This window comes from Ahaetulla prasina, chromosome 4 (genome assembly GCF_028640845.1).
Source record: "Ahaetulla prasina isolate Xishuangbanna chromosome 4, ASM2864084v1, whole genome shotgun sequence".
Taxonomy (NCBI): Eukaryota; Metazoa; Chordata; class Lepidosauria; order Squamata; family Colubridae; genus Ahaetulla; species Ahaetulla prasina.
Window position 1 is genome coordinate 146728052 of NC_080542.1, and position 23715 is coordinate 146751766.

The 23715-nt window shown below is 43.4% G+C and overlaps 2 protein-coding genes across 5 annotated transcripts; both read left to right on the plus strand.

The window, feature by feature from the left end:
• The first annotated feature begins 26 nt into the window (after positions 1-26).
• Positions 27-4631, plus strand: MRPL55 (mitochondrial ribosomal protein L55). Its single transcript, XM_058179999.1, has 4 exons — positions 27-166; positions 1661-1790; positions 2523-2724; positions 4351-4631. The coding sequence occupies exons 2-4, from the start codon at positions 1765-1767 to the stop codon at positions 4504-4506; spliced, it is 384 nt and encodes a 127-aa protein (XP_058035982.1). The 5' UTR covers positions 27-166; positions 1661-1764; the 3' UTR covers positions 4507-4631.
• Positions 4632-9467: 4836 nt separating this feature from the next.
• On the plus strand, positions 9468-23085 carry C4H1orf35 (chromosome 4 C1orf35 homolog). Of its 4 annotated transcripts, none has more exons than XM_058179974.1 (9): positions 9468-9577; positions 10890-11003; positions 12728-12878; positions 14294-14339; positions 15135-15217; positions 17820-17892; positions 18015-18088; positions 19441-19851; positions 21388-23085. In XM_058179974.1, the coding sequence occupies exons 2-9, from the start codon at positions 10910-10912 to the stop codon at positions 21653-21655; spliced, it is 1200 nt and encodes a 399-aa protein (XP_058035957.1). In that variant the 5' UTR covers positions 9468-9577; positions 10890-10909; the 3' UTR covers positions 21656-23085. The 4 variants fall into 4 exon arrangements, with proteins under 4 accessions (XP_058035957.1, XP_058035960.1, XP_058035959.1 ...); XM_058179977.1 differs by having other exon boundaries at positions 9550-9571; XM_058179976.1 differs by lacking the exon at positions 9468-9577 and adding an exon at positions 9584-9948.
• The last annotated feature ends 630 nt before the right edge of the window (positions 23086-23715 follow it).

A 23715-nucleotide genomic window follows, 5' to 3' on the forward strand; every position in this document is an offset into this window, starting at 1 on the left:
AGGAGTCACATGCGTAGATGACCTACCTGCGGCCGTCCCAGATTAAACCATTCGGCACAGGGACGAGGGGAGGGCAGCGATAGATTGAACCATTCTGGAGGAAGGGGGAAGAGAAGAAGCGGGCCGCGGGTATTCGCAGCGTGGGAAAGCAAGGATCGAACCACCGGCAAGTGGAAAGAGGGGGGTGGGGTAGGATCTAACCATTGCGAGAACTGGTGGGGGAAAGGACGTGGACCTGGGAGGCAATTCATTCCGGGGATGGGAAATAGCATGAGATGGCTGCAAAGCAAAAAGAAGCCACAACAAACCACGATTGGCTTAACCTTGGCTAATGAAACAAGCCACGATGGAACCACGATGGCTGAGCTTGCCCAAACTGGGCCGTGTTGTCGCCTACATGGTTTTCTCCAGCCAGGATCCTTTTGGATGGTTTGGACCAGGGGTCTCCAACCTTAGTAACTTTAAGACTTGTGGACTTCAACTCCCAGAATTCCTCAGCCAGGATTCTGGGAGTTGAAGTCCACAAGTCTTAAAATTTCCAAGGTTGGAGACCCCTGGTTTGGACTACAACTCCCATCAGCCAGGGGAGGGCATGATGGGACCTGTAGTCCAAGGCATGAGAATGCATCTTCATATAGAGTAGGAGGTCTCCAAACCTGCCAACGTTTTAAGCTCCCAGAATTCCTCAGCCAGCTATGCTGGCTAGGGAATTCTGGGAGTTTTCCACAAGTCTTAAAAGTTACAAAGTTTGTAGATCTCTATATAGAGGCTGACTTCCTTATAGAGCCTCCAGATTTTCATGGCAGTATACCTTGGAACCCACTGTCATTTACAGGTAGTCCTCAACTTACAACAGTTCACTTAGTGACCGTTCAAAGTTACAGCAGCACTGAAAAATGACCATTTTTCGCATAACGACCATAGCAGCCTCCCCGTGGTCGCATGATCAGAATTCAGACCCTTGGCGACTGACTCATATTTATGACGGTTGCAGTGTGCCGGGATCATGTGATCCCCTTCTGCGACCTTCTGATAAGCAAAGTCAATGGGAAAAGTCAGATTCACTTAACAACTGAGTGAATCACTTCATAAATGCAGTGATTCAGTGTAGCAACAAAGGGGGTAAAATGGGGAAAACCCCACTTAACAAACGTTTCACTTAGCAACAGAAATCTTTGGCTGAATTGTGGTCGTAAGTCGAGAGCTACCTGCATTTCTTTTGCATTTTCCTCTGTCAAAACCTACATTTTCTATCCTTGCTAGCAATCTTAAAAGCTTTTTTTTTCTACTTTTCAGAGTTTGATGCAATATTTCAGCCCCACCAAAGCTGTTTTAAATTATTCTACTTCAAGCTGGTTAATTTTAGCAGGTTTGATAGATGGGTTGTGTATCTATTTTTTTCCCCCTCTTGGCATGTCTAGTGGTTGTCTGTTGAAAATGGAGGAGCAAGAAGCTCCTCAAATAAGGAATTTAAATAAGCAATGCCCAAATCACAATTTTGCAAACAGCTCAAGGTTGCAGATACTTCCTGAAAATGAACTCCACCAAAACCTGCAGTAACCTGTATTTGGGATGAAAAGCCCGTCTAAAACTTTATTGGAGGCACAAAATAACAGCTCCAAAAATTGTAATGAGATTTTTTCTTCTTCTCTTCTTCCAGTTATCAAGCATCTCGCATTATGGCTCTGAAAAAAAGCCAAGCAGTTTAATCCTCTTAGGAACTCCTGATCAGGATCTATTCCCAAAGCCTCATTGCACCTCAGAATGGCAGCTATAAGCAGGAGTTTAAGGTATTTAGGATGTTCCCAGAATAGCCTTAACAGAAATTCTATAGACTTGCAATCCAGAATTGAACAGCAGCGGTATTCTGGAAAGGGTATAATATATCTTGAAAGAAGATATTTTTTAAAAAAAATATTGCAACTTTGGTAACTTTAAGATGGATGGATTTCAAGTCTCAGAATTCCCCAGCCAGTTTTCTACCTAGGGAATTCTGGGGCTTAAAGTCTGCCTCTCTTAAAGCATGATGGCTGGGGGATTCTGGGAGTTGAAGTCCATCCCTCTTAAAGAATAGCTGACTGCGGAATTCTGGGAGTTGAAGTCCTCCCCTCTTAAAACATGCTTGCTGGGGGATTCTGGGAGTGGAAGTCCTGCCCTCTTTAATCATGCTGGCTGGGGAATTCTGGGAGTTGAAGTCAATCCCTCTTAAAGAATAACTGACTGCGGAATTCTGGGAGTTGAAGTCCTCCCCTCTTAAAACATGCTTGCTGGGGGATTCTGGGAGTGGAAGTCCTGCCCTCTTAAATCATGCTGGCTGGGGAATTCTGGGAGTTGAAGTCCTCTCTTAAATCATGCTGACTGGGGAATTCTGGGAGTTGGTCCTCTCCTCTTAAATCGTGCTAGCTGGCGAATTCTGGGAGTGGAAATCCATCCCTCTTAAAGCATGCTGACTGGGGGATTCTGGGAGTTGAAGTCCACACCTTTTAAAATATGCCATTCTGTGTTGTCTGAATTGGTTTCAGCATCTTGCAAGTCGAGAGTCTGTCCAGATGCCTTCTCAGGGCTTGTGGGCTTCACACAACGCCCAACCACCTGAATTCGAATCGTACATCCATCGCTTGCTTTCCAAGATCAAAGTATGCCCGGCTGTATCCGGTCCTACTGATTAGACTGGACGGATCTACTATACATCTCCGGTACAAAGAGCCGAGGCGTGTCCTTCAGGTGAGAATTAAACCACCTGGCTTTCTTTGCAGACACAGGACTCCCTAATCCAGGGGTCTGCAAACTTGGCTCTTTTAAGACTTGTGGACTTCAACTCCCAGAACTTTGCTGGCTGAGGGACTCTAGGAATTGAAGTCCACAAGTCTTAAAAGAGCCAAGTTTGCAGACCCCTGCCTTAATCCATGTTGCAGCCATCTGACTCGTTTCTGAGCTCCTGACTGGCCCATTGAAGACAACGGGTTTCACTTAATGAATCCCGAGTTGCTTAGCAGCCATAGTGGCTTGCTTAACGACCGCCCCAAAAAAGTCACAAAATTGGGACAGATAAGTGATGAGCCAACATAACTTACAACCTCAATTCTGGGCTCAATGGCAGTTGTAAATCTTGGACTATGTATGTTTTGCAGTAGTTTTCTTGGTTTGTTTTATTATTTCTTCTTACTGACAGAGGGGAAAGTAAACTGCTGGGGGTTGTGTGGGACTATCACTGCAGATATATGCACCCACAACAAGCAATATACATTACAGGTTGTCCACAACAGTTTCTTTAGTGGCAAAGGGTTACAACAGCACTGAAAAAAATGACTGTCACACTTATGACTGTGGCCGCAGCCTCATAGTCGCGTGATCGAAATTCAGAGGCTTGGCAACTGACTTCTACTTACGACGGTTGCAGTGTCCTGGGTTCATGTGGTCCCCTTTTGTGACCCTCTGACCAGCAAAATCAATGGAGAAGTTAAGTAACTTAACAACCGTGTTGCTAACTTAACAATTGCTGGATTCATTTAACAACTGTGGCAAGAAAAGTTGTAAAATGGGGTGAACCTCGCTTAACAGATTTCTCACTTAGCGATGTAAATTTTGGGCTAAGTTTTGGTCATAAGTTGAGGACTACCTGTATGACACAAACTCACAACATAGCAGAATTCCTGCAGGAATCTGTCTTATCAAGCCATACTATTTTTTTCCTACCTCCTTTGTAACTTGCATCACTTTATACAAGAGATGGCTGCTTAAAAATTTAATAGTGTAGATAGTCCTTGACTTACAAACATTCATTTAGTGACCATTTGAAGTCACGGCACTTGAAAAAAGAGACTTATGGCCGTTTTTCATACTTATGACCTTAGCAGCATCCCCATAGTTCAGACACCTGGCAACTGACTCATATTTATGATGGTCAAAGTGTCCCAGGGTCACGTGCTCCTCTTTTGCGACCTTCAGTCAGTGGGGAAGCCAGATTCACTTAGTGACCATATGACTAATTTAACAGCTATATGATTCACTTATGACAAGAAAGTTCATAGAATAGGGTAAAACACACTTTTTTTAATAAAGTTTTTTATTTTATAAGGGTAAAACACACTTAACCGTCTTGCTTACCAACAAAAATTTGGGGCTCAATTTTGGCCATAACTCAAGGATTATCTGTAATAATAAATGTCTTTTGAAGTCAAAACTAGTCTTTGGAACTCAACCTACCAACACAGGTGTAAGATACCCAAAGCAACACAGCCCAGTTAGTAAGTGGGTTGAAAATTGAACTGGATAGTCTTCAAGGGCAGCCCCAGGTAGGTTTTCCATAGCAGTAGTCTAGCCATCTGTTTTTCTCTTTTCTCCACTTAGATACCTGTGGACTTCAACACCCTCCCCGAGGCCGAAAGAAGAAGCCGGTTGAGGAGGAAGAACTTAATGAAGTCCAAGAAAGGAGAAGAAGAAGTTGCAACTTTTGAAGACGATTTCCAACTGGAATATTACGAGAAATTTTGGAAAAAAAAGTGAGGGGTTTTTTGTTTTTGTTTTTTTGGCAGTAAGAAAAACAAAATTGTATGGCAGCAAGTAACTAGAACATTACAGAAGGTGCAAGGAATGACAACCCACCCTCAAATAAAGAGATTTCTTTGTAATTACTTTGGTTGTATTTTTGGGGGAAATGTTAATCCGTTTGAAGGAGGGGGGCATTTGTGATATGGTTAGTTAGCGTCTTTTGTAAACCCAGACATTCTCGGTTTAATCTGTAATAGGATTTACAGGTCGTCCTTGAGTTACAATCATTCATTTAGTGACTCTTTTAAGTCACAGCAGTGCGGAAGAATTTGAGTTACAACTGGTCCACCCAATTATGACCATTGCTTCATTCCCATGGTCACATATTAAAATTTGTACCCTTGGCAGCTGGCTTGTTTTTACATCTTACGGTCACGTGATCACCATTTGCACTTTCCCAGCTTAGCTTCTGAAAATGCAAAAGGAAGCTGGATTTGTTTAATGACTGTGTGATTCACTTAACCACTGCAACAATTTGCTTAACAATCATAAAAACCCATAAAATTGGATGCAACTCACTTCCAAAAACATCTTGCTTAGCAATGACAATTTTTGTAAAAGAGAGAGAGAGAGAGAGAGAGAGAGAGAGAGAGAGAGAGAGAGAGAGAGAAGAAAATATGAGCAGTAGACCAGACCTTTTATTTATTTATTTTATTTTTATTTATTTTTCAAATTTATATACCACCCTATCTCCCTAAGGACTCAGGGCGGTTCACAGGCAGTTAAAATACATATAAATACAGATTAAAAACGACAATTAAAAAACTTATTCTATTGCCAAATTTAAAAATAGTATAAATAATAAAAACCCCTTAAAACCCATAACTTTAAAATCTAATCCAGTCCCGCGCAGATGAATAAGTGTGTTTTAAGCTCGCGACGAAAGGTTCGGAGGTCCGGAAGTTGACGAAGTCCAGGAGGGAGTTCGTTCCAGAGGGTTCCAGACCTTCTTAACATTGTTCACGGTAAAATGCATGCCAGCTGGAGAATTTGGGGAATTGAAGTCCACATCTCTTAAACGGGCCATGTTTGAAAAACCCGGATGTAGCTGAACCTAAGTGGCTTCAGGGGCTAAGGTGCTGAGCTTGTTGATCGAAAAGTCGGCAGTTCAGCGGTTCGAATCCCTAGTGCTGCGTAACGGGGTGAGCTCCCGTTCCTTCTGCCAACCTAGCAGTTCGAAAGCAGGTAAAAAATGCAAGTAGAAAAATAGGGTCCACCTTTGGTGGGAAGGGAACAGATTTCCGTGTGCCTCTGGCATTTAGTCATGCCAACCACATGACCACGAAGACGTCTTCAGACAGCGCTGGCTCTTCGGCTTTGAAACGGAGATGAGCACCGCCCCCTAGAGTCGGGAACGACTAGCACGTATGTACGAGGGGAACCTTTACCTTTATCTTTAGTGAACCTAAATTCACTACCTAAATCTAGGATATTTTCAAAAAAAAATTAGAAAGAGAAACAAGTTCTCACTGTTCTAAAATATTTCGGAGACTTAATAAAATGTCTGTGGCCTACCTTGCAGGGCTGTATTCGGGTGAGAAGATGAACCAGCAAACTCCATATATGCTGTACTATTCAGGGTCTTCTCTCTACAAGCCATGCCTAAATTAGCTTTTATCATGGTTTGGGATTGTAACATCTTTGTTGGCTAAGGAAGATGGACATTGTAGTCATATCCAGATTTGGGGAGGGGAGAAGTGGTCTCCATCCCAATGCACCCAGAAACAGAGTTTTCTTCTTCCTAGGGCAGCGGTCTCCAACCGGTGGTCCATGGACCACTGGTGGTCCACAGAAAAATTATTTGCATTTTTTATTTTGCACTAAATACTTTTTATCTTTTTTAAAAAATCATATTAGTGGTCCGCGGGATTTAAAATTATGAATTTAGTGGTCCCTGAAGTCTGAAAGGTTGGTGACCCCTGTCCTAGGGCAAAGCATGAAATCACACTACTTGGATTTCTGCAACCATCATCCACTGCACCCTTGCCGGCTGGGGATCATGGGAGTTGGAGTAGTAACCCCCCAAGCACCAATTGCAAATGGGTGGGCATCCTTTAACAACCGTTCCCAACAAATCGGACAGCCCCGCCCCGCCCCGCCCCCATGTGTGCACGGGGACTACAAACCCCAACATCCCCAGCTGCTACAAATCCCCCACCCTAAGTGGATGGAAAAATTACTTCGGAGTTGGGGGCAAAACAAATTCTTTTTTTTTATTTATTTATTTCATTTTGTCACAACAGTATACACAAACATCAACATAAGAAAATCAACACCTTATAAAAGAAATATATATATATAAGCAAAAGCATGCAACAACAATGTTAACTTGTTATAACGAAAGGGAACAATAGGACAGGAACGGTAGGCACATTTCTGCTCTTATGCACGCCCCTTATTGTCCTCTTAGGAATGGGGTGAGGTCAATAGTAGAGAGTTTTTGGTTGAAGATTTGGGATTTTGAGTAGAGACTATAGAGTCAGGTAGTCAGTTCCAAGTGTTAACAACTCTGTTACAGAAGTCGTATTTTCTGCAATCAAGTTTGAAGCGGTTGACATTAAGTTTGAATCTATTTGCTCTTGTATTATTGCGATTGAAGCTGAAATAGTCTTTAACAGGAAGGATATTGCAATAGATGATTCTGTGTGTAAAACACAGGTCATGTCAAAGTCGGCGGAGTTCTAAGTTTTCTAATCCCAGGATTTCAAGTCTGGTGGCATAAGGTATTTTGTTGTTTTCAGAGGAGCGAAGAACTCTTCTAGTAAAATATTTCTGGACGCGTTCGATTGTATTAATGTCAGAGATGTGGTATGGGTTCCAGACAGATGAGCTGTATTCAAGAATAGGTCTGGCAAATGTTTTGTATCTCTGGTTAGTAGTGTAGAGTTTTTGGAAAAGAAGCTGCGTAAGATTAGGTTTACAACTCTTAGAGCCTTTATTGCTATGTAGTTGCAGTGGGCTTTGGCACTTAAGTCATTTGATATGAAAACTCCAAGGTCTTTGACAGAGTGGGGGTCGTCAGTAAGGTAATGTCCATCAAGCTTGTACTTGTTGTTTGAGCTCTTTTTTCCAATATGTAAGACTGAGCATTTGCTGGTTGAGATTTGGAGTTGCCAAGTTTTAGACCAATCAGAAATTAAGTCGAGGTCTTCTTGGAGGGTAGAAGTATTGTTAGTGGTATTGAATAGTTTAACATCATCAGCAAAGAGAACACAATAACTTGAGATAAGGTCATAGAGATCATTTATGAAGAGCGTTGGTCCAAGAACACTACCTTGGGGGATGCCACTTTTGACAGGAACAGGATTTGATAAAGTGTTACCAGTTTTGACCACTTGTTGTCTGTTTGACAGAAAGGCATTTATCCAATTGTGAATGCCGTAGGATTTTAGTTTTAGGAGAAGTTTATAGAATAGAATAGAATAGAATTTTTTATTAGCCAAGTGTGATTGGACACACAAGGAATTTGTCTTGGTGCATATGCTCTCAGTGTACATACAAGAAAAGATACGTTCATCAAGGTACAACATTTACAACACAATTGATGATCAATATATCAATATAAATCATAAGGATTGCCAGCAACAAGTTATAGTCATACAGTCATAAGTGGAAAGAGATGGGTGATGGGAACTATGAAACGATTAATAGTAGTGCAGATTCAGTAAATAGTCTGACAGTGTTGAGGGAATTATTTGTTTAGCAGAGTGATGGCCTTCGAGAAAAAACTGTTCTTGTGTCTAGTTGTTCTGGTGTGCAGTGCTCTATAGCGTCGTTTTGAGGGTAGGAGTTGAAACAGTTTATGTCCAGGATGCGAGGGATCTGCAAATATTTTCACGGCCCTCTTCTTGATTCGTGCAGTATACAGGTCCTCAATGGAAGGCAGGTTGGTAGCAATTATTTTTTCTGCAGTTCTAATTATCCTCTGAAGTCTGTGTTTTTCTTGTTGGGTTGCAGAACCGAACCAGACAGTTATAAGAGGTGCAAATGACAGACTCAATAATTCCTCTGTAGAATTGGATCAGCAGCTCCTTGGGCAGTTTGAGCTTACTGATGTATTACTTACTACTTACTGATGTACTACTGAGTCAAAAGATTTGCAGAAGTCTATGTAAATTGCATCTATTGCTTTTCCTTGATCAAGGTTAGTAGTCCATATGTTTTTGCAGTGGAGAAGTTGTAATTTTTTTCTGAAACCAAATTGTTTATTAGAGAGTAGGTTGTTTGTTTCAAGGTGGAGTGTAATGGATTGGTTTATGATAGATTCCATTACTTTGCATGAGACACAACATAGAGAGATAGGTCTGTAATTTTCAACTAGGCTGGGATCTCCTTTTTTGAAGATAGGGATGACTGTGGCTAGAGACCAGAGTTTGGGAAGGGAACTAGTCGTGAAGGCTTTATTAAAGATTATGCTCAGGGGTTCTGCTATATTAATTGAAAGTTTTTTTAGAAAGTATGCACATAGTCCATCAGGTCCAATAGATAATGATGATTTCAATTCATTGTTAATAGATAATGATGGTTTCAATTCTTTTTTTTAATTTCATTTTTCCCCCCGCATTTTTATACCGCCCTATCTCCCTAGGGACTCAGGGCGGTTTACAGCCAGATAAAACATACATATAAATACAAAATAAAACATCAATTTAAAAACTTATTAAATAAGGGAATATTTAAAAATAACAATACAAATAATAAAACCCCATTAAAACCAAATTCAAATTCAAATTTTTCTCACAACAGTATACACAAACATTGTCATAAAAAACAACAACATTCATTGCTTGTTTATTTCTCCCTTCAAGCCCGCTTTTTTTTCTTTTTTTTTTAAACAAATTGAAAACTTTTGCCAGCTTTCAACGCTGAGCGTGAAGCGCAATTAGCAATTTTCTCCCCCACCCCCGCGCTCCTTGAGCCGATTGGTCCATCCCGCTTCGTTTCCAACCCCCCCCCCAAGAACGGATGGTCCCGCCCAAGCTTGCGGAAGCGACTCCTGGACTTTGCACGTGAAGCTGCAGTTAAGGTTGCTGGGTTGGGTTGAACTGGCTGGCGGGCTTTGCGGGGCGGTGATGAGTTTCTCGTCCTTTCCTGGGCTGGGGCTCCCCTTAAAATAGCGCAGTCCTTGCAATGCTGCACCCCTTTTCCCCTTTGCAATGCGGTGGGGAGCCCCTGCACCAGCTCTTGAGGTCTGCAAACCGGGGAGTGTGGAATCCCATCTTCCCCAGCCGGGTGGGGCGCGTCCCAGTTAAGAGTTGGGCGTGGGGAAGGCGGGTGGTCGCATCCACTGAAAATTCAGGGGGTTCCTGAGCTCCGAATGGTTGCTATCCAGTGTAGGACGGGGTCCTTCTGGTGGGGGGCTCAGCTGGCAGAATTGCACCCTTTTCCGCGTTTGGGGTGAGGATGAGGAAGGGGGCCAGTAGGGTCATGGGGGGGGTTTGACATTATTCTGGCGTCTCCGCTTCTCATTAGCACTTTTATTGCATTGCTTTTAAACCTCAGCTGCAGAGGAGTGGACTTCAACACCCGCAATTCCAATTCGTTGTCTCAAATGTGGTGTCAGTCCACATTTCAGAGGGGGTGGGGGAAAAAACTGGTCAAAGGAAGATGCTATAGACCACTGTTCTCAATCTTGGCTAGTTTAAGAGCTGTGGACTTCAATTCCCAGAAGCAAAGCTGCTGGCTGGCTGGGGAATTCTGGGAATTGAAGTCCACCGCTCTTAAACTAGCCAAGATTGAGAACAGTGGTCTATAGCATCTTCCTTTGACCAGTTTCCCCCCACCCCCTCTGAAATGTGGACTGACACCACATTTGAGACAACACTTGCTTCAAACCATGATGGAACCCATAGTCCTTGACTTGCAACCTTTTGTTTAGTGGCCGAAGTTACGACGACACTGAAAAAAAGTGACTTATGACTGTTTTTTCACACTTACAACCCTTGTAGCAGACTCGTGGTCACGTGACCAAAATCCTTGGCAACTAGCTCCCATTTATGACAGCTTCAGTGTCCCTGGGTTATGTAACCCCCCCTTTTCTGACGAGCAAAGTCACTGGGGAGCCAGATTCACTTAACAACTATGTGACTAGCTTCGCTCCGATTCATTTAACGACTATGACAAGAAAGGTGGTAGAATGAGACAAAACTCCTGTAACTTGCTTACCCATAAAAATTTTGGCCTATATTGTGGTCATAAATCGAGGACTACATGCACAACACTGGTCTTCCTTGGGCAAATCATGATTGCAATAAGCCAATTTACGCTAGCTTCACAGAACGCCAGCCTCGTGACTAGACTGGCGTTTTAACCTACTTTAAACTCTCATCTTGTTTTAGATCCCGGTTAAGCCTCCATCATGTTTGGCTCCTCCCGAGGTGGCGTGAGAGGAGGGCAGGACCAGTTCAAATGGGAAGATGTGAAGACAGACAAACAACGTGAAAACTATCTCGGTTAGCCTTTCTGATTCATGGTTTGTTTGATCAGCTCCCGTGAACTGGCTCCACATCTGTTTAAAGAGCAGAACGGCTGGGCTGAAACCTCTCCAGGTGTAGATTGGCAGCTTGCTGAATTAGAAATGAAAACAGTGGAGCCGTTTTTGAGTTACTACGTCCCTGTTTTTCAGCTTTGGAAACTTTAAAAAAGGGGTGGATTCAACTCTCAGAATCTCCCCCCCCGGTATGATTTAGGAGGGCTGGACTCCCAGAATTCCCTAGCCTGCCTGCTTTAAGCAGTGTAGCCTTCAGCTGCTGAAATTTTCCATCTAGTACCGTGATGGCAAACTTACGGTGCGTGTACCGGAAGTGGCACGCAGAGCCATCTCACCGAACACATAAGCTGTCGCCCGTTGCTCTTCTGATACGCCGGCCAGCTCGTCTTCGCATGTGCATATGCAGAAGACCAAGTAGCCGGTGCTTATGTGCATGCCGTTAACCGGAAGATTATCTTCCCGGTGCATGCATGCGCACCGGCCAGCTGGTGTTCACATGTGCATGGGCGCCAGAAACTGAAAGATCATCATTCGCTCATGCGCATGTTCTTCCGGTTTATGGCATGTGAATGTGTGCATGCACTCCCGTTTCGGCACTTGGTGGCAAAAAAGCTTGGCAACACTGATCTAGCATATGCTTGGACTTCAACTCCCAGAACTGCCCAGCTAGCCTCTCCAGCAGTCTTTTCCAATGTTGGCAACTTTTAATCCTTTTCCCCTGCCAAGCCCCACTTCCTACTGGCACAGATAATGTTCCCTAGTTGGGTCATGAGATGTCTACAAGAAAACAACCAAGCTCAACTTGAGGGAAAATTTTTATAAAATGTTTTATAGGTGGCACTTAGACTCTAAGAAATTATCATGTATGTATCCAGATATGCAAGCGAAATATTGGAGATGTAATTGTGATGATGCTACATATTTTCATATTTGGTGGACTTGCAAGAATATTAAGGCTTTTTGGTATCCTACCACAATTTTTCTTATTGGGAATTATTACGGACTGTACAGTAATTGAGACTAAGCTGATTCTAAATTTAATAACAGCGGCAAGACTACTGATAGGACAATACTGGAAGAAAAAAGAGTTACCTACAATAGAAGAATGGATATTGAAAGTTGCTAATTTGGCTGAGATGGCCAAAATCTCAGCCTTTTTGAAAGACACTACGCAAGAAAAATATCTTAACTGAATGGAAAAAATGGATTGAATATAGGCAAAATAGATATCAGATTAAGAGATATCAGATTGCCTTTGAATGATTAGGATGTATTTTATCTCTGATTTGTATGGGGGAAGTTAGAATTTGAGAAGAAGGGATTATAATTTGTAAAAATTTAGCGAATGATTGTTTTTTTCTTTTGAACTATACCTTGTGTTTGTTCTGGGAAGTCGGGGGGGTGGGGAGGGAGGAGGGTGGTTTTGGAGGGAGGGGAGGGAGTGGGGGGAGGGGGAAAAAAGGGGGGTGAAAATTTTTGTAAAAACTTTTTCAATAAAAAAGAAAAAGAAAAAAAAAAAGAAAACAACCAAGCTCGGAGAATACCGAGGGCTCCCTTCGGTATTTCCCAGCTCTGCCACCCAGTTAGAAATTCTCCGGGAGGACTAAGAGCTCTACCACCCGGATCCTTCGGGTGATTCCTTAACTGCTCTGACATTGTGAGTCCTTCTTTTAACTTGCCTTTCAGGGAACTCCTTGATGGCCCCGGTGGGCCGTTGGCAGAAGGGCAAGGACCTCACCTGGTACGCCAAGGAGAAGAAAGGCGAGGCATCTATGTCCAGCAAAGAGGAGCTGAGCGCCATCCGGCAAGCGGAAGAAGAAGCTATGATGGCAGCTCTGTAAGTTTCAGGTCCAAACATCTGATGCAGTGGGGAAATGCAAAAGTTTTTACTACTGGTTCTGTGGCTTGTGGCTTGATGGGTGTGGCTTCGTGTCATGTGACTGAGTGGGCATGGCCAACTTTTTAAAGCGTTTTTTACTACTGGTTCATGCGAACTGGTAGTTTTTATCTCTACCGGTTTGAGCGAACTGGTAGTTTTTATCTCTACCGGTTTGAGCGAACTGGTAGTTTTTATCTCTACCGGTTCAAGTGAACCGGTAGTTTTTATCTCCACTGGTTCGAGCGAACTGGTAGTTTTTATCTCTAGCGGTTCGGGCGAACTGGTAATTTTTATCTCTACCGGTTCGAGTGAACCGGTAGTTTTTATCTCTACCGGTTCGAGCAAACCGGTAATTTTTATCTCTACCGGTTCGAGCGAACCGGTAGTTTTTATCTCTACCGATTCGAGCGAACCGGTAGTTTTTATCTCTTCTGGTTCGAGCGAACCGGTAGTTTTTATCTCTACCGGTTCGAGCGAACCGGTAGTTTTTATCTCTTCTGGTTCGAGCGAACCGGTAGTTTTTATCTCTACCAGTTCGAGCGAACTGGTAGTTTTTATCTACCGTACCGGGGCGAACCCATAGCCTTTCTACCCTGATATAATGGTGATCCTTGGTCTTCACGTAAGCTTTGGAAGAAGTCTTCAGCTCTAGAGAGATGAGAAATGGCAAAGAGTGGGTACGGATGAAGCAGCAGCCACAGCAAGCCTCCAGGGCGATTTGTCTGGAGGGAAGAAATGGTATTACTGATAAAAGGAACATATTTATGGCTCAGGGTTGAAGTGAGGGGTCCCTGGTGTTCTCTGAGTTTGGTGGTTTTCATGCAGATGTTTCGTGACCCAACTAGGTAACATCATCAATGCTAGAAGAAGGGAGGGATTTAGCTTCTAGGGAACATTAATATTCTGATGATATTATCTAGTTTGGTCATTAAACGTCTTGAAGAAAACCACTAAGCTCAGAAAGCATCAAGAACCCCACAGTCCTTTTCCTCCTCCTCCTCCTCCTCCTCCTCGCACTGATGAGGTTCCCTATGGTTATGAAATGTCTCCCACACCCTCCTCCTCTTTGCAAAGCCCCCTCCCTTCTAGCATTCATGCACTTTACCTATTTGGATAATGAAATGTCTACAGGAAAACCATCAAGCTCAGCAAGAAATGATACCCATGAATAAAAACCCTACATGAGCTGTTAAGAAAACCAAGGACTCTTCCTTTCTTTTCAGTTTTTCCTATAACCACCTGGGATCTGGAGAATTAGCCCAATATAGAAGCAGAGGGGGCTGTCAGGAAATTTCTCCTTAATTCCAAGATGGATCTCTCTTGGATGATATTTCACGCATTTCTGTGTTGTCTTTTGTTTTGTCATTTTGCAGAGGTTACAAGAACGTGAAAAAGCAGCCGACGGGATTGAGTAAAGAGGTATTTTATCAATTTTTTAAAAACAACAGAATAGCAGAGTTGGACCCTTGAGGCCTTCTAGTCCAACCCCCTGCTTGAGCAGGAAACCCTATACCATTTCAGACAAACGGCTGTCCAGCCTCTTCTTAAATGTGATTTTACTGCATGGTACCCCAGGTTTCATAGTAAACAGCAACAGGATAAAATAAGGTTGTGAATTACTTCACTTGGCGGTTTCCTCAGAAGTCAATTGTCAATTTCAAAGTATTTCAGTTTTAATAAGAGGATCGCAATTGGATCTGCTTGGATTTCTTCTTTTTATGCTTAATTTTTTGACATGGATAGAAAGAATGCCATCACTTTGGCCCAAGGAAAAAAAATTGCAAATGCAGCTTTTAAGATGGTACAGGTATTCCTCGACTTACGACCACAGTTGTAACTAAAAGAGACTTCAGTTAAGTGAATTTTGCCCCATTTTACGACCTCTTTGCCACAGTTGTTAAGTGAGTAACACGATTGTTAAGCGAATCTGGCTTCCCCCATTGATTTTGCTTGTCAGAAGGTCACAAAAGGGGATCACATAACCCGGGGACACAGCAACGGTCATAAATATGAGTCAGTTACCAAGCGTCTGAATTTCGACCACGTGACCATGGGGATGCCACAATGGTCGTAAGTGTGAGAAACGGTCACAAATAATGTTTTTCAGTGTTGTTGTAACTTCGGTCGCTGAATGAACTGGTTGTAAGTCGAGGACTACCTGACATCTCATATGGCAGTTTAGTGGACTCATGCATGTCTGTAATTGTCCCCTAGGAGCTGGCCGAAGTCTGCAAACGCAACGAAGGAGAAGCTGATGAGAAGAGTGTGGATCGCCTCATGGGGTTGGGCAGCTCGCGGTAAGCGGTTTGAGACGGGGTGGGCCGGTGGTGAAGCCGCCGGACCAGGAACCTGGTTCTACTCAGCCCAAGAATGTTTGGGACAGTCCTGCCCTCTAGGACCCAAAGCAGGGCTGATGTAGACCACTGTGTCTCACCCCTCACCAACATAGACCTGCGTCGACTTCAACCCCCAGAATTCCCCACTCCGCTGGCTGGGGGATTCTGGGAGTTGAAGTTCAGATGTCTTCCCACTGCTAAGGTTAATAGGCCGGATCCATTACCCAGACCAAGGGTCCGGAAACTTGGCTCTTTTAAGACTTGTGGACTTCAACTCCCAGAATTCCCCACTCCGCTGGCTAGGGGATTCTGGGAGTTGAAGTTCAGATGTCTTCCCACTGCTAAGGTTAATAGGCCGGATCCATTACCCAGACCAAGGGTCCGGAAACTTGGCTCTTTTAAGACTTGTGGACTTCAACTCCCAGAATTCCCCATTCCGCTGGCTGGAGGATTCTGGGAGTTGAAGTTCCACTGCTAAGGTTAATAGGCCGGATCCATTACCCAGACCAGGGGTCTGGAAATTTGGCTCTTTTAAGACTTGTGGACTTCAACTCCCAGAGTTCCTTAGCCAGCAAAGTAAAGCTGGCTGAGGAACTCTGGGAGTTGAAGTCCACAAGTCTTAAAAGAGCCAAGTTTCCAGACCCCTGACCCAGACCAATAAGGCTCCTGAGGTCCGTTTTCAGCTGCGACGGCCTCCTGCAACCCACTGCCAATGAAAACGGAGCTCGGAAGGACCACATCCATTTTCGCCGGCAGAGACACCGCAAGCCGGTCGTTCGCTGTTTCCGGGGGCCAGATCAAAGCAACCCTCTGCCAGCGAATCCAGCCCGCAGGCCTTTTATTTGACACCCCTGGTCTAGAGCAGCGGTCACCGACTTGTGGTCCATAAACCACTGGTGGTTCTTGAGGAAATTTTGGTGGTCCGCAGAAAAATTATTTGCGTTTTTTATATTGCACTAAATACTACTTTATCTTTTTTTAAAAACCATATTAGTGGTCCGCGGGATTTAAAATTATGAATTTAGTGGTCCCTGATGACCGAAAGGTTGGTGACCCCTGGTCTAGAAGATCTCCGAGATCCCTTCTGACTCTGTTATTCTGAGATATTTTGTTTATGTCCAAAACAAAAAGAAGGTGTCAGGGTTCCAAGGAACACCCCCAACGAAATTAAGTTCTGAGGCTTGAGGTTCCTCAAAGTTCCAATTTATTAGAGATGTCATGTTGGCACAGCTGGGAAAACCCGAAACTGAAAGCTTCCAGGTTTTCCACATCCAGTTGACAGTTCACAGCCCTGCCCCACACCCACAAGTACATCACATTGTCCAATCAACTCTTCACACTCAACTGGATACAATCTTCAGGCAGTCTCCATCAGACGGAATGTTGTTACGACTAACTTTCTACCACTCCAACAACAACCCCCTCCCAACTTCCCCAGCTAAAATATGTGGCAGTTAAGAAGCAAAACAGAAAATTGCCTTCCAAAACTGACAGAAGCCTTGCGCAAGCAGTTCAGATCCCTCCTAAACCCACATACATATAGGTGGGAGATGTAGAGCGCAACCAATCTCCCAAGACACCCTTGATTGATTACGGGCCATCGAGTTGGTTGTCACCTCTTGGTGACCACCTAGATCTATCTTCCCCTGGAAGGAGCCACCAGCCTGAGGAATTCTGGGAGTTGAAGTCCATATGTCTTAAAAGTTGCTAAAATTGGGAAATGCTGGCGTAGGCCGACCTTCAGAGAAATAGGCCAGATTCCACCGCCAGCTACGACGGTCATGAAAGATCTGCAGGTGGCAAAGGGGGAAATGACATAACTCGGGACACTACAACCATCATGTGAACTAGTTGCCAAATGTCAAAATTTTGATCACTTGACTGGAGGTGGATGGTGGTGGGGAGAAATCCTATGATGGTCATAAGTGCGAGGAACCGATCCTAAATCACATTTTTTCAGGGCCGTTATAACTTCGGTCACTAAACGAATGTTATAGGCCAAGGATTATACCTGTAAATTGTCAGCAAGTGTGGATTTTGTGTAGCTCTTGACAATGGCTCTTTCTTTCCAAAAACATGTCCCGTTTCGGCACCCTCTTAAGTAGGGTTGAGGGTTCATTTATTTAATATAATAATATAACAACAGAGTTGGAAGGGACCTTGGAGGCCTTCTAGTCCAACCCCCTGCCCAGGCAGGAAACCCTACACCATCTCAGTCAGATGGTTATCCAACATTTTCTTAAAAATTTCCAGCGTTGGAGCAATCACAACTTCTGCAGGCAAGTCGTTCCACTGATTGATTGTTCTAACTGTCAGGAAATTTCTCCTTAGTTCTAAGTTGCTTCTTTCCTTGATCAGTTTCCATCAAAACTGGAGGCACAGCCTCCAAATTTGACTAAATAGGACCGCAGTTGGCGCAACCGGTTTGCCTGAACCGGCTGAATCCGATCGCTGGGTTTTATTTCAGGAAAACAAAATTTTCCTCTCGGGATGACAAACCATAAAAGCCAAAGCAAAAATTAAGCCCTACTTGCTATTTAATTCTGTTCTTAACTTTTTTAAGAAATGCTGGCGGGAGAATGGTGTTTTCCAAGGAAGATAAAGAAGCTGCCAAGCTGGGCCTATCCGTGTTTACGGTACGTTGTGTGGCGGCCGCGCAGCATTGCGGGCAGATCCAGCGTTGTTGTCTTTCTGCTTTCCTAACCACCCGTCCGGATTTTTTTTTTCATCTGTTGCTATTTTCTCTTGGACATTCCAGCATCAACCAGTGGCAAAGTCTGCCAAACCCTCAACTCCTCCGACGAAGCTAGATGAGGAAAGCAAGGCGCTGGAGTAAGACTTTGACTTTATCATTTAATTTTAATATTATTATATTTTTTTTGAAAAATGTTATTTATTTCTAAACATAAAATAAAAAAAACTTCATCAAATCAATTCCGTTACAACGTGCCATAAGGGTGTTAACATATCTTCCTGTGCATTCACAAAATAATCATCTCTTCCATACATAGGGGCCTCTGGTGGCTCAGACTGCTGTCTGTTATTAACAGCAGCTGCTTGCAGTTACTGCAGGTTCAAGTCCCACCAGGGCCAAGGTTGACTCAGCCTTCCATCCTTTATAACAGGGGTGTTCAAACTTGGCCCTTTGGAGAGTGGTGGACTTCAACTCCCAGAATTCTCCAACTAGCAACTTGCTTAAATTTATAGCTTATGCTGGCTGGGGAATGCTGGGAGTTGAAGTCCACCACTCTCCAAAGGGCCAAGTTTGGACACCCCTGCTTTATAAGGTAGGTAAAATGAGGACCCAGATTGTTGGGGGCAATAAGTTGACTTTGTATATAAATATACAAATAGGATGAAGACTATTGCTTGACATAGTGTAAGCCGCCCTGAGTCTTCGGAGAAGGGCGGGATATAAATGCAAATAAATATATATATATATATATCATAACTCATTTTTCCTAACATATCTTTCCATTTAACCAATTATAGAATAAATCCCATATTTTATAATATTGTTTATCGTCTTGTTCTCTAATTTCAAATGTTAATTTACTCATCTCTGCACAGATTAATTTTAATTTTTTTGAACCAACCGCATGCTTAGGGACCGTTCAAAGTTATAGCGGTAACATTAAGAGCGCTTTTCAAACTTGCAGCCTGAGACTTGGCAACTGGCATGTACTTTAGACCAGGGGTCTCCAACCTTGGTCCCTTTAAGACTTGTGAACTTCAACTCCCAGCTTTACTGGCTGAGGGACTCTGGGAATTGAAGTCCACAAGTCTTAAAAGGACCAAGGTTGGAGACCCCTGCTTTAGATGGCTGCTGTGTCTCAGGGTCACGTAATCAGGGACAAGCAGAAGATCGCAAAAAGGAGTAAAGCCAGATTCACCCAATAGCCATATTAGTAATGTAACACATGCAATGATTCACTGATCAATCTTAACAAGGAAGGTCGCAAAATGGGGCAAAACACGCTTAAGAACTCTTTTGCTTGGCCACATAAATTTGGGGCTCCATTGTGGTCATAGGTTGAGGTTCTTACCTGCACCATATCATTGTTTGCGGCCCAGATGAGCCGTGCCCCATTTGGGGGCAACGTTCGGGCGCTAATTGGGGACATTTGGGGGTGGAACACAAAACGGTGGGAAACAGTTCATCTTTTCCTTGATTTATCTGGCAGGAGCAAGGCCGCCAAGAAGTCGAAAAAAGCGAAGGACAAAAAGAAGAAGAAGAAAAAGAAGAAGGAGAAAAAGAAACAGAAGAAAGACAGAAAAGTAAAGGAGAAGGAGAAAGAAAAAGAGAAGGAGAAAGAGAAAGAGAAGGAGAGAGAGAAGGAGAAAGAGAGGGAGAAAGAGAAAGAGAGAGAGAAGGAGAAAGAGAAAGAGAAGGAGAGAGAGAAGGAGAAAGAGAAAGAGCAGGAGAAAGAGAAAGAGAAGGAGAGAGAGAAGGAGAGAGAGAAGGAGAAAGAGAAAGAGAAAGAGAAGGAGAGAGAGAAGGAGAAAGAGAAAGAGAAGGAGAAAGAGAAAGAGAAAGACCAGAAGAAGAGAAAGTCTTCGTCATCAAACAACCCTACTCCGGATAATGAGAAAAGGTATCATTTGAGGCTGTGGGCTGGGGAATTCTTGGAATTGAAGCACACTCATCTTAAGGCGGTGATGGTGAACCTATGGGATGCGTGCCAGAAGTGGCACGCAGCGCCCTGTATGATGGTACGTGAACCGTCGCCCCAGTTCCGCTCCACTGCACATGTGCACACACCTCACGCTGGCCAGCTGCTCGTCGGGTCTCTGCCGCGCATGCCTGGGGGCTGGGGCCCATGTGAGGGGACCATGTGCGCATGTGGGGGGGGCATGCAGGGGGGCCGCATGCCCATTGCATTTTGTGGGTTTGGCCGCATGTGTACGCATTCACGCTGCTGTGGGCATTCAGTCTGGAAAAGACTAGCCATCCCTGTTTTAAGGCATGCTGCCTGGGGAAGTCAGATTTGCAAGATCCCGTTACTAGAACTATTCTAATAGCTATAGGCCTACAGGGTGTCTTGTTTCCTAAGTCTGGCCCGTCTTGTAGGGCTGACGGATGTAACTAATGTTTTGCCTTTTAACTTAGTTTCCTTAGCGAATGCATTTTAAATATTTTTGCCGGGATGTCTTTCCTGCATCTTGTAGAAATTAAAAGTTTAGATTTGTGGGGAAGGGAGCAGGGAATGAAGACTTCCCTCTTTCAACAGGAGTAGAACTCACATTTAACACTGCATTCCCTTTTTGAAGCGATGTTCCTAGCCTACTGAAACGTTAAACTTTGCCAGACTCTTCTGATTAAGTGAGCAGTGGCAAATCAGGATAACACAGCAGTTTGTTTAGTGACCTTTTGAAGTTGCCACAGCCCTGAAAAAAGTGACCCGTGGCAGTTTTGCACGACTTTTCACAGGGTCATGTGATCAAAATTTGCAACTGACTGACTCGTGTTTATGACGGTTGCAGTGTCCCAAGAGTCACATGATCCCAAGCAAAGTCATCGGGTGGAAGCCAAATTCACTTTTAACAACCGTGTGACTTAACAATTGCAGCGATTCGCTTAATAACCGTGGCAAGAAAGGGGGTAAAACGGGGCGAAATTCACTTAACACCTTTCTTGCTTAGCAACTGAAATTTTTGGCTCAATTGGTGGTCGTAAGTTGAGGACTACCTACCTATAATGAAAACAGCATTAGCCTCCACGATACTGATCTTCTAGCTTGGTCTACCTCAAAGGGCTGGCGTCCTATCTCAGATTGGGCTCCGTTGTGGTCGTAAGTCAAGGACTACCCGAGTAACTTTTATAATAAAGGCCTCCATGATATTGATCTTCTAGCTTGGTCTACCTCGAAGGGCTAGTTCCTGTCTCAGATTGGGCTCGTAAGTCGAGGACTACCTGAGTAACTTTTATAATAAAGGCCTCCATGATATTGATCTACTAGCTTGGTCTACCTCGAAGGGCTGGCGTCCTGTCTCAGATTGGGCTCCATTGTGGTCGTAAGTCGAGGACTACCTGAGTAACTTTTATAATAAAGGCCTCCATGATATTGATCTTCTAGCTCGGTCTACCTTGAAGGGCTGGCGTCCTGACTTTTCCTTGTTCCTATTCCCAGGAAAAAGAAACCACCTCTGGATCCTAGCCAGCATGATAGACCATCGTCCCCGGACCAAGAAGCACACCAATCCTCCGACCAGTATTATCACGAAAGAGCTGCGACGCCTCCCTCCAAGCCAAAAAAGAACGCCCACCGACACCGAAGTTATAAAAAGAGCTCAGTTCCCAGAGAAGACAAAACTTCAGAGTCCCGGAAACGGACAAGGGATGAATCCGTACAATACCTCCCAGCCAAAAAGAGGCATGATACGGATTCAGACAACTGACTTTGTCCTTTAAAACAAACCCAGATCTACCCATCATGTCATTACTTTGACCGTTAAGCGGAAACAGATTCTGGTTTGGTGCAAAATTATGCATCCTTTTTCTAGATGGGACGTTGATTTCCCCGGTTCCCCCCCCCCAATCCATCGCTGCTCTCGAAAATTATTATTATTATTATTTTTTTCCCAAAAGGACCTAAAATTTAGCCATGCTAACCTGGTCAGAGCAAGACGATAGTGTACAAACGCCCGAGTGGAAAATACAGAATTATCAAAGTTTTTTGTTTTTCCTCCCAAAGTTGATAAAAAAAAAAAAGTCTGATGGGTCGCGTAGAATTTAATTTTTTTTTAAAAGCAATAGAATTTGGGGATCAGGTGCATCCCAGATAATTGCAAAAATCTGCTTCTGAACTTCCATCAGGCCAGACCAAGGAATGGAAACAGTTTATGGGGTTGTTGGGGTTCGGGGTTTGTTTTTTTGTGTGTGTGTGTGTAGTTGCGACCGTCAGCCAATTTCAGAAGCGGCCTCTGATCTTGTAATTAAAGAACAGATTGATTACAGATATTGTCATTAAATTGAATCATTGGGATCAGTTCAGCACCTTCTTCTCTCTTGACAAAACTAAAAAGTGTCGGCCGCTGATGTGTCTTCCGAGCTGAAATTATATTCTGCCTGCAATTTTTCTTAGATCCAGGAATTTTGGGGAATTATGCCAACTCCAGAATAAACAGGCAGAGGGTTACAAAAACCGTATGGCGAAGGATAAATGTATTTAATCTTCAAGGTGTTAATGATCTTGGCTTATTTTTTTTCCAGCGGGCTGCATTACTGCCAATTTTAAAACTACTTCTTTTTGCAATTTAAAAATTATGAATCCCTTTGCAATTTACAAATTCTGAACTCTTTTGCAGTTTACAAATTACAAACCCCTTTGAAATTTAAAGATAACAAACTTTTTCCATTTTCAAATTGCAAACCCTTATGCAACTTACAAATTTCAAACTCCTTTGAACGGCTGGACCTCAACTGTCCTCAGTATTCAAAGAGAATTTAACCTCAGGGAACCCTCTACTTACAAGCATTCTTTTAGTGGTCACTCAGTGGGAACTTCACTGAAAAATGTGACATGACCGTTTTTTCACATTTAACAACCGTTGCAACATCTCCCCTGGTCACATAGTCAAAATTCAAATGCTTGGCAACTGACTCATATTTATGACGGTCTCAGTGTCCTAGGGTCACATGATCCCCTTTTGTGACCTTCTGACAAGCAGAGTCAATGGGGAAGCCAAGTTCGCTTAATAGCCGTGTGACTAAGTTAACTGCAGAGATTCACTTAACGACTGTGGTAAGAAAGGTGGTAAAATTGGGGGCAAAAACTCACTCAACAATGGAAATTTTGGGCTCCATTGTGGTCATAAATCAAGGATAATCTGTACATGTCCCATGCCAATGTTCACAAAGGTCTTGCTGATCATTCCCACCCTGAAGGCATTTGAATAGAATAGAATAGAATAGAATAGAATAGAATAGAATAGAATAGAATAGAATAGAATAGAATAGAATAGAATTTTTTATTGGCCAAGTGTGATTGGACACACAAGGAATTTGTCTTGGTGCATATGCTCTCAGTGTAGATAAAAGAAAAGATACCTTCATCAAGGTGCAACATTTACAACACAATTGATGGTCAATATATCAATATAAATCATAAGGATTGCCAGCAACAAGTTACAGTCATATAGTCATAAGTGGAAAGGGCCGGTTTAGCTCTGCCTGGTAAGGCCTGTTATTAAGAACACAAAGCCTGCAATTACTGCAGGTTCGAGCCCGGCCCAAGGTTGACTCAGCCTTCCATCCTTTATAAGGTAGGTAAAATGAGGACCCAGATTGTTGGGGGGGCAATAAGTTGACTTTGTAAATATATACAAATAGAATGAGACTATTGCCCTATACATTGTAAGCCGCCCTGAGTCTTCGGAGAAGGGCGGGGTATAAATGTAAACAAAACAAAAAAAAAAGAGATTGGTGATGGGCACTATGAAACGATTAATAGTAGTGC

What these genes read in the sequence shown, in the direction of transcription:
- MRPL55 (XM_058179999.1), top strand. Translation starts at nt 1,765, where the DNA reads ATGGCAGCTATAAGCAGGAGTTTAAG. An exon ending in GCTATAAGCAGGAGTTTAAG is followed by an intron (nt 1,791 to 2,522) that starts GTATTTAGGATG and finishes AATTGGTTTCAG; the next exon opens with CATCTTGCAAGTCGAGAGTC. An exon ending in AGCCGAGGCGTGTCCTTCAG is followed by an intron (nt 2,725 to 4,350) that starts GTGAGAATTAAA and finishes TTCTCCACTTAG; the next exon opens with ATACCTGTGGACTTCAACAC.
- C4H1orf35 (XM_058179974.1), top strand. Translation starts at nt 10,910, where the DNA reads ATGTTTGGCTCCTCCCGAGGTGGCGTGAGAGGAGGGCAGGACCAGTTC. An exon ending in GAAGCTATGATGGCAGCTCT is followed by an intron (nt 12,879 to 14,293) that starts GTAAGTTTCAGG and finishes GTCATTTTGCAG; the next exon opens with AGGTTACAAGAACGTGAAAA. An exon ending in ACTCCGGATAATGAGAAAAG is followed by an intron (nt 19,852 to 21,387) that starts GTATCATTTGAG and finishes TCCTATTCCCAG; the next exon opens with GAAAAAGAAACCACCTCTGG.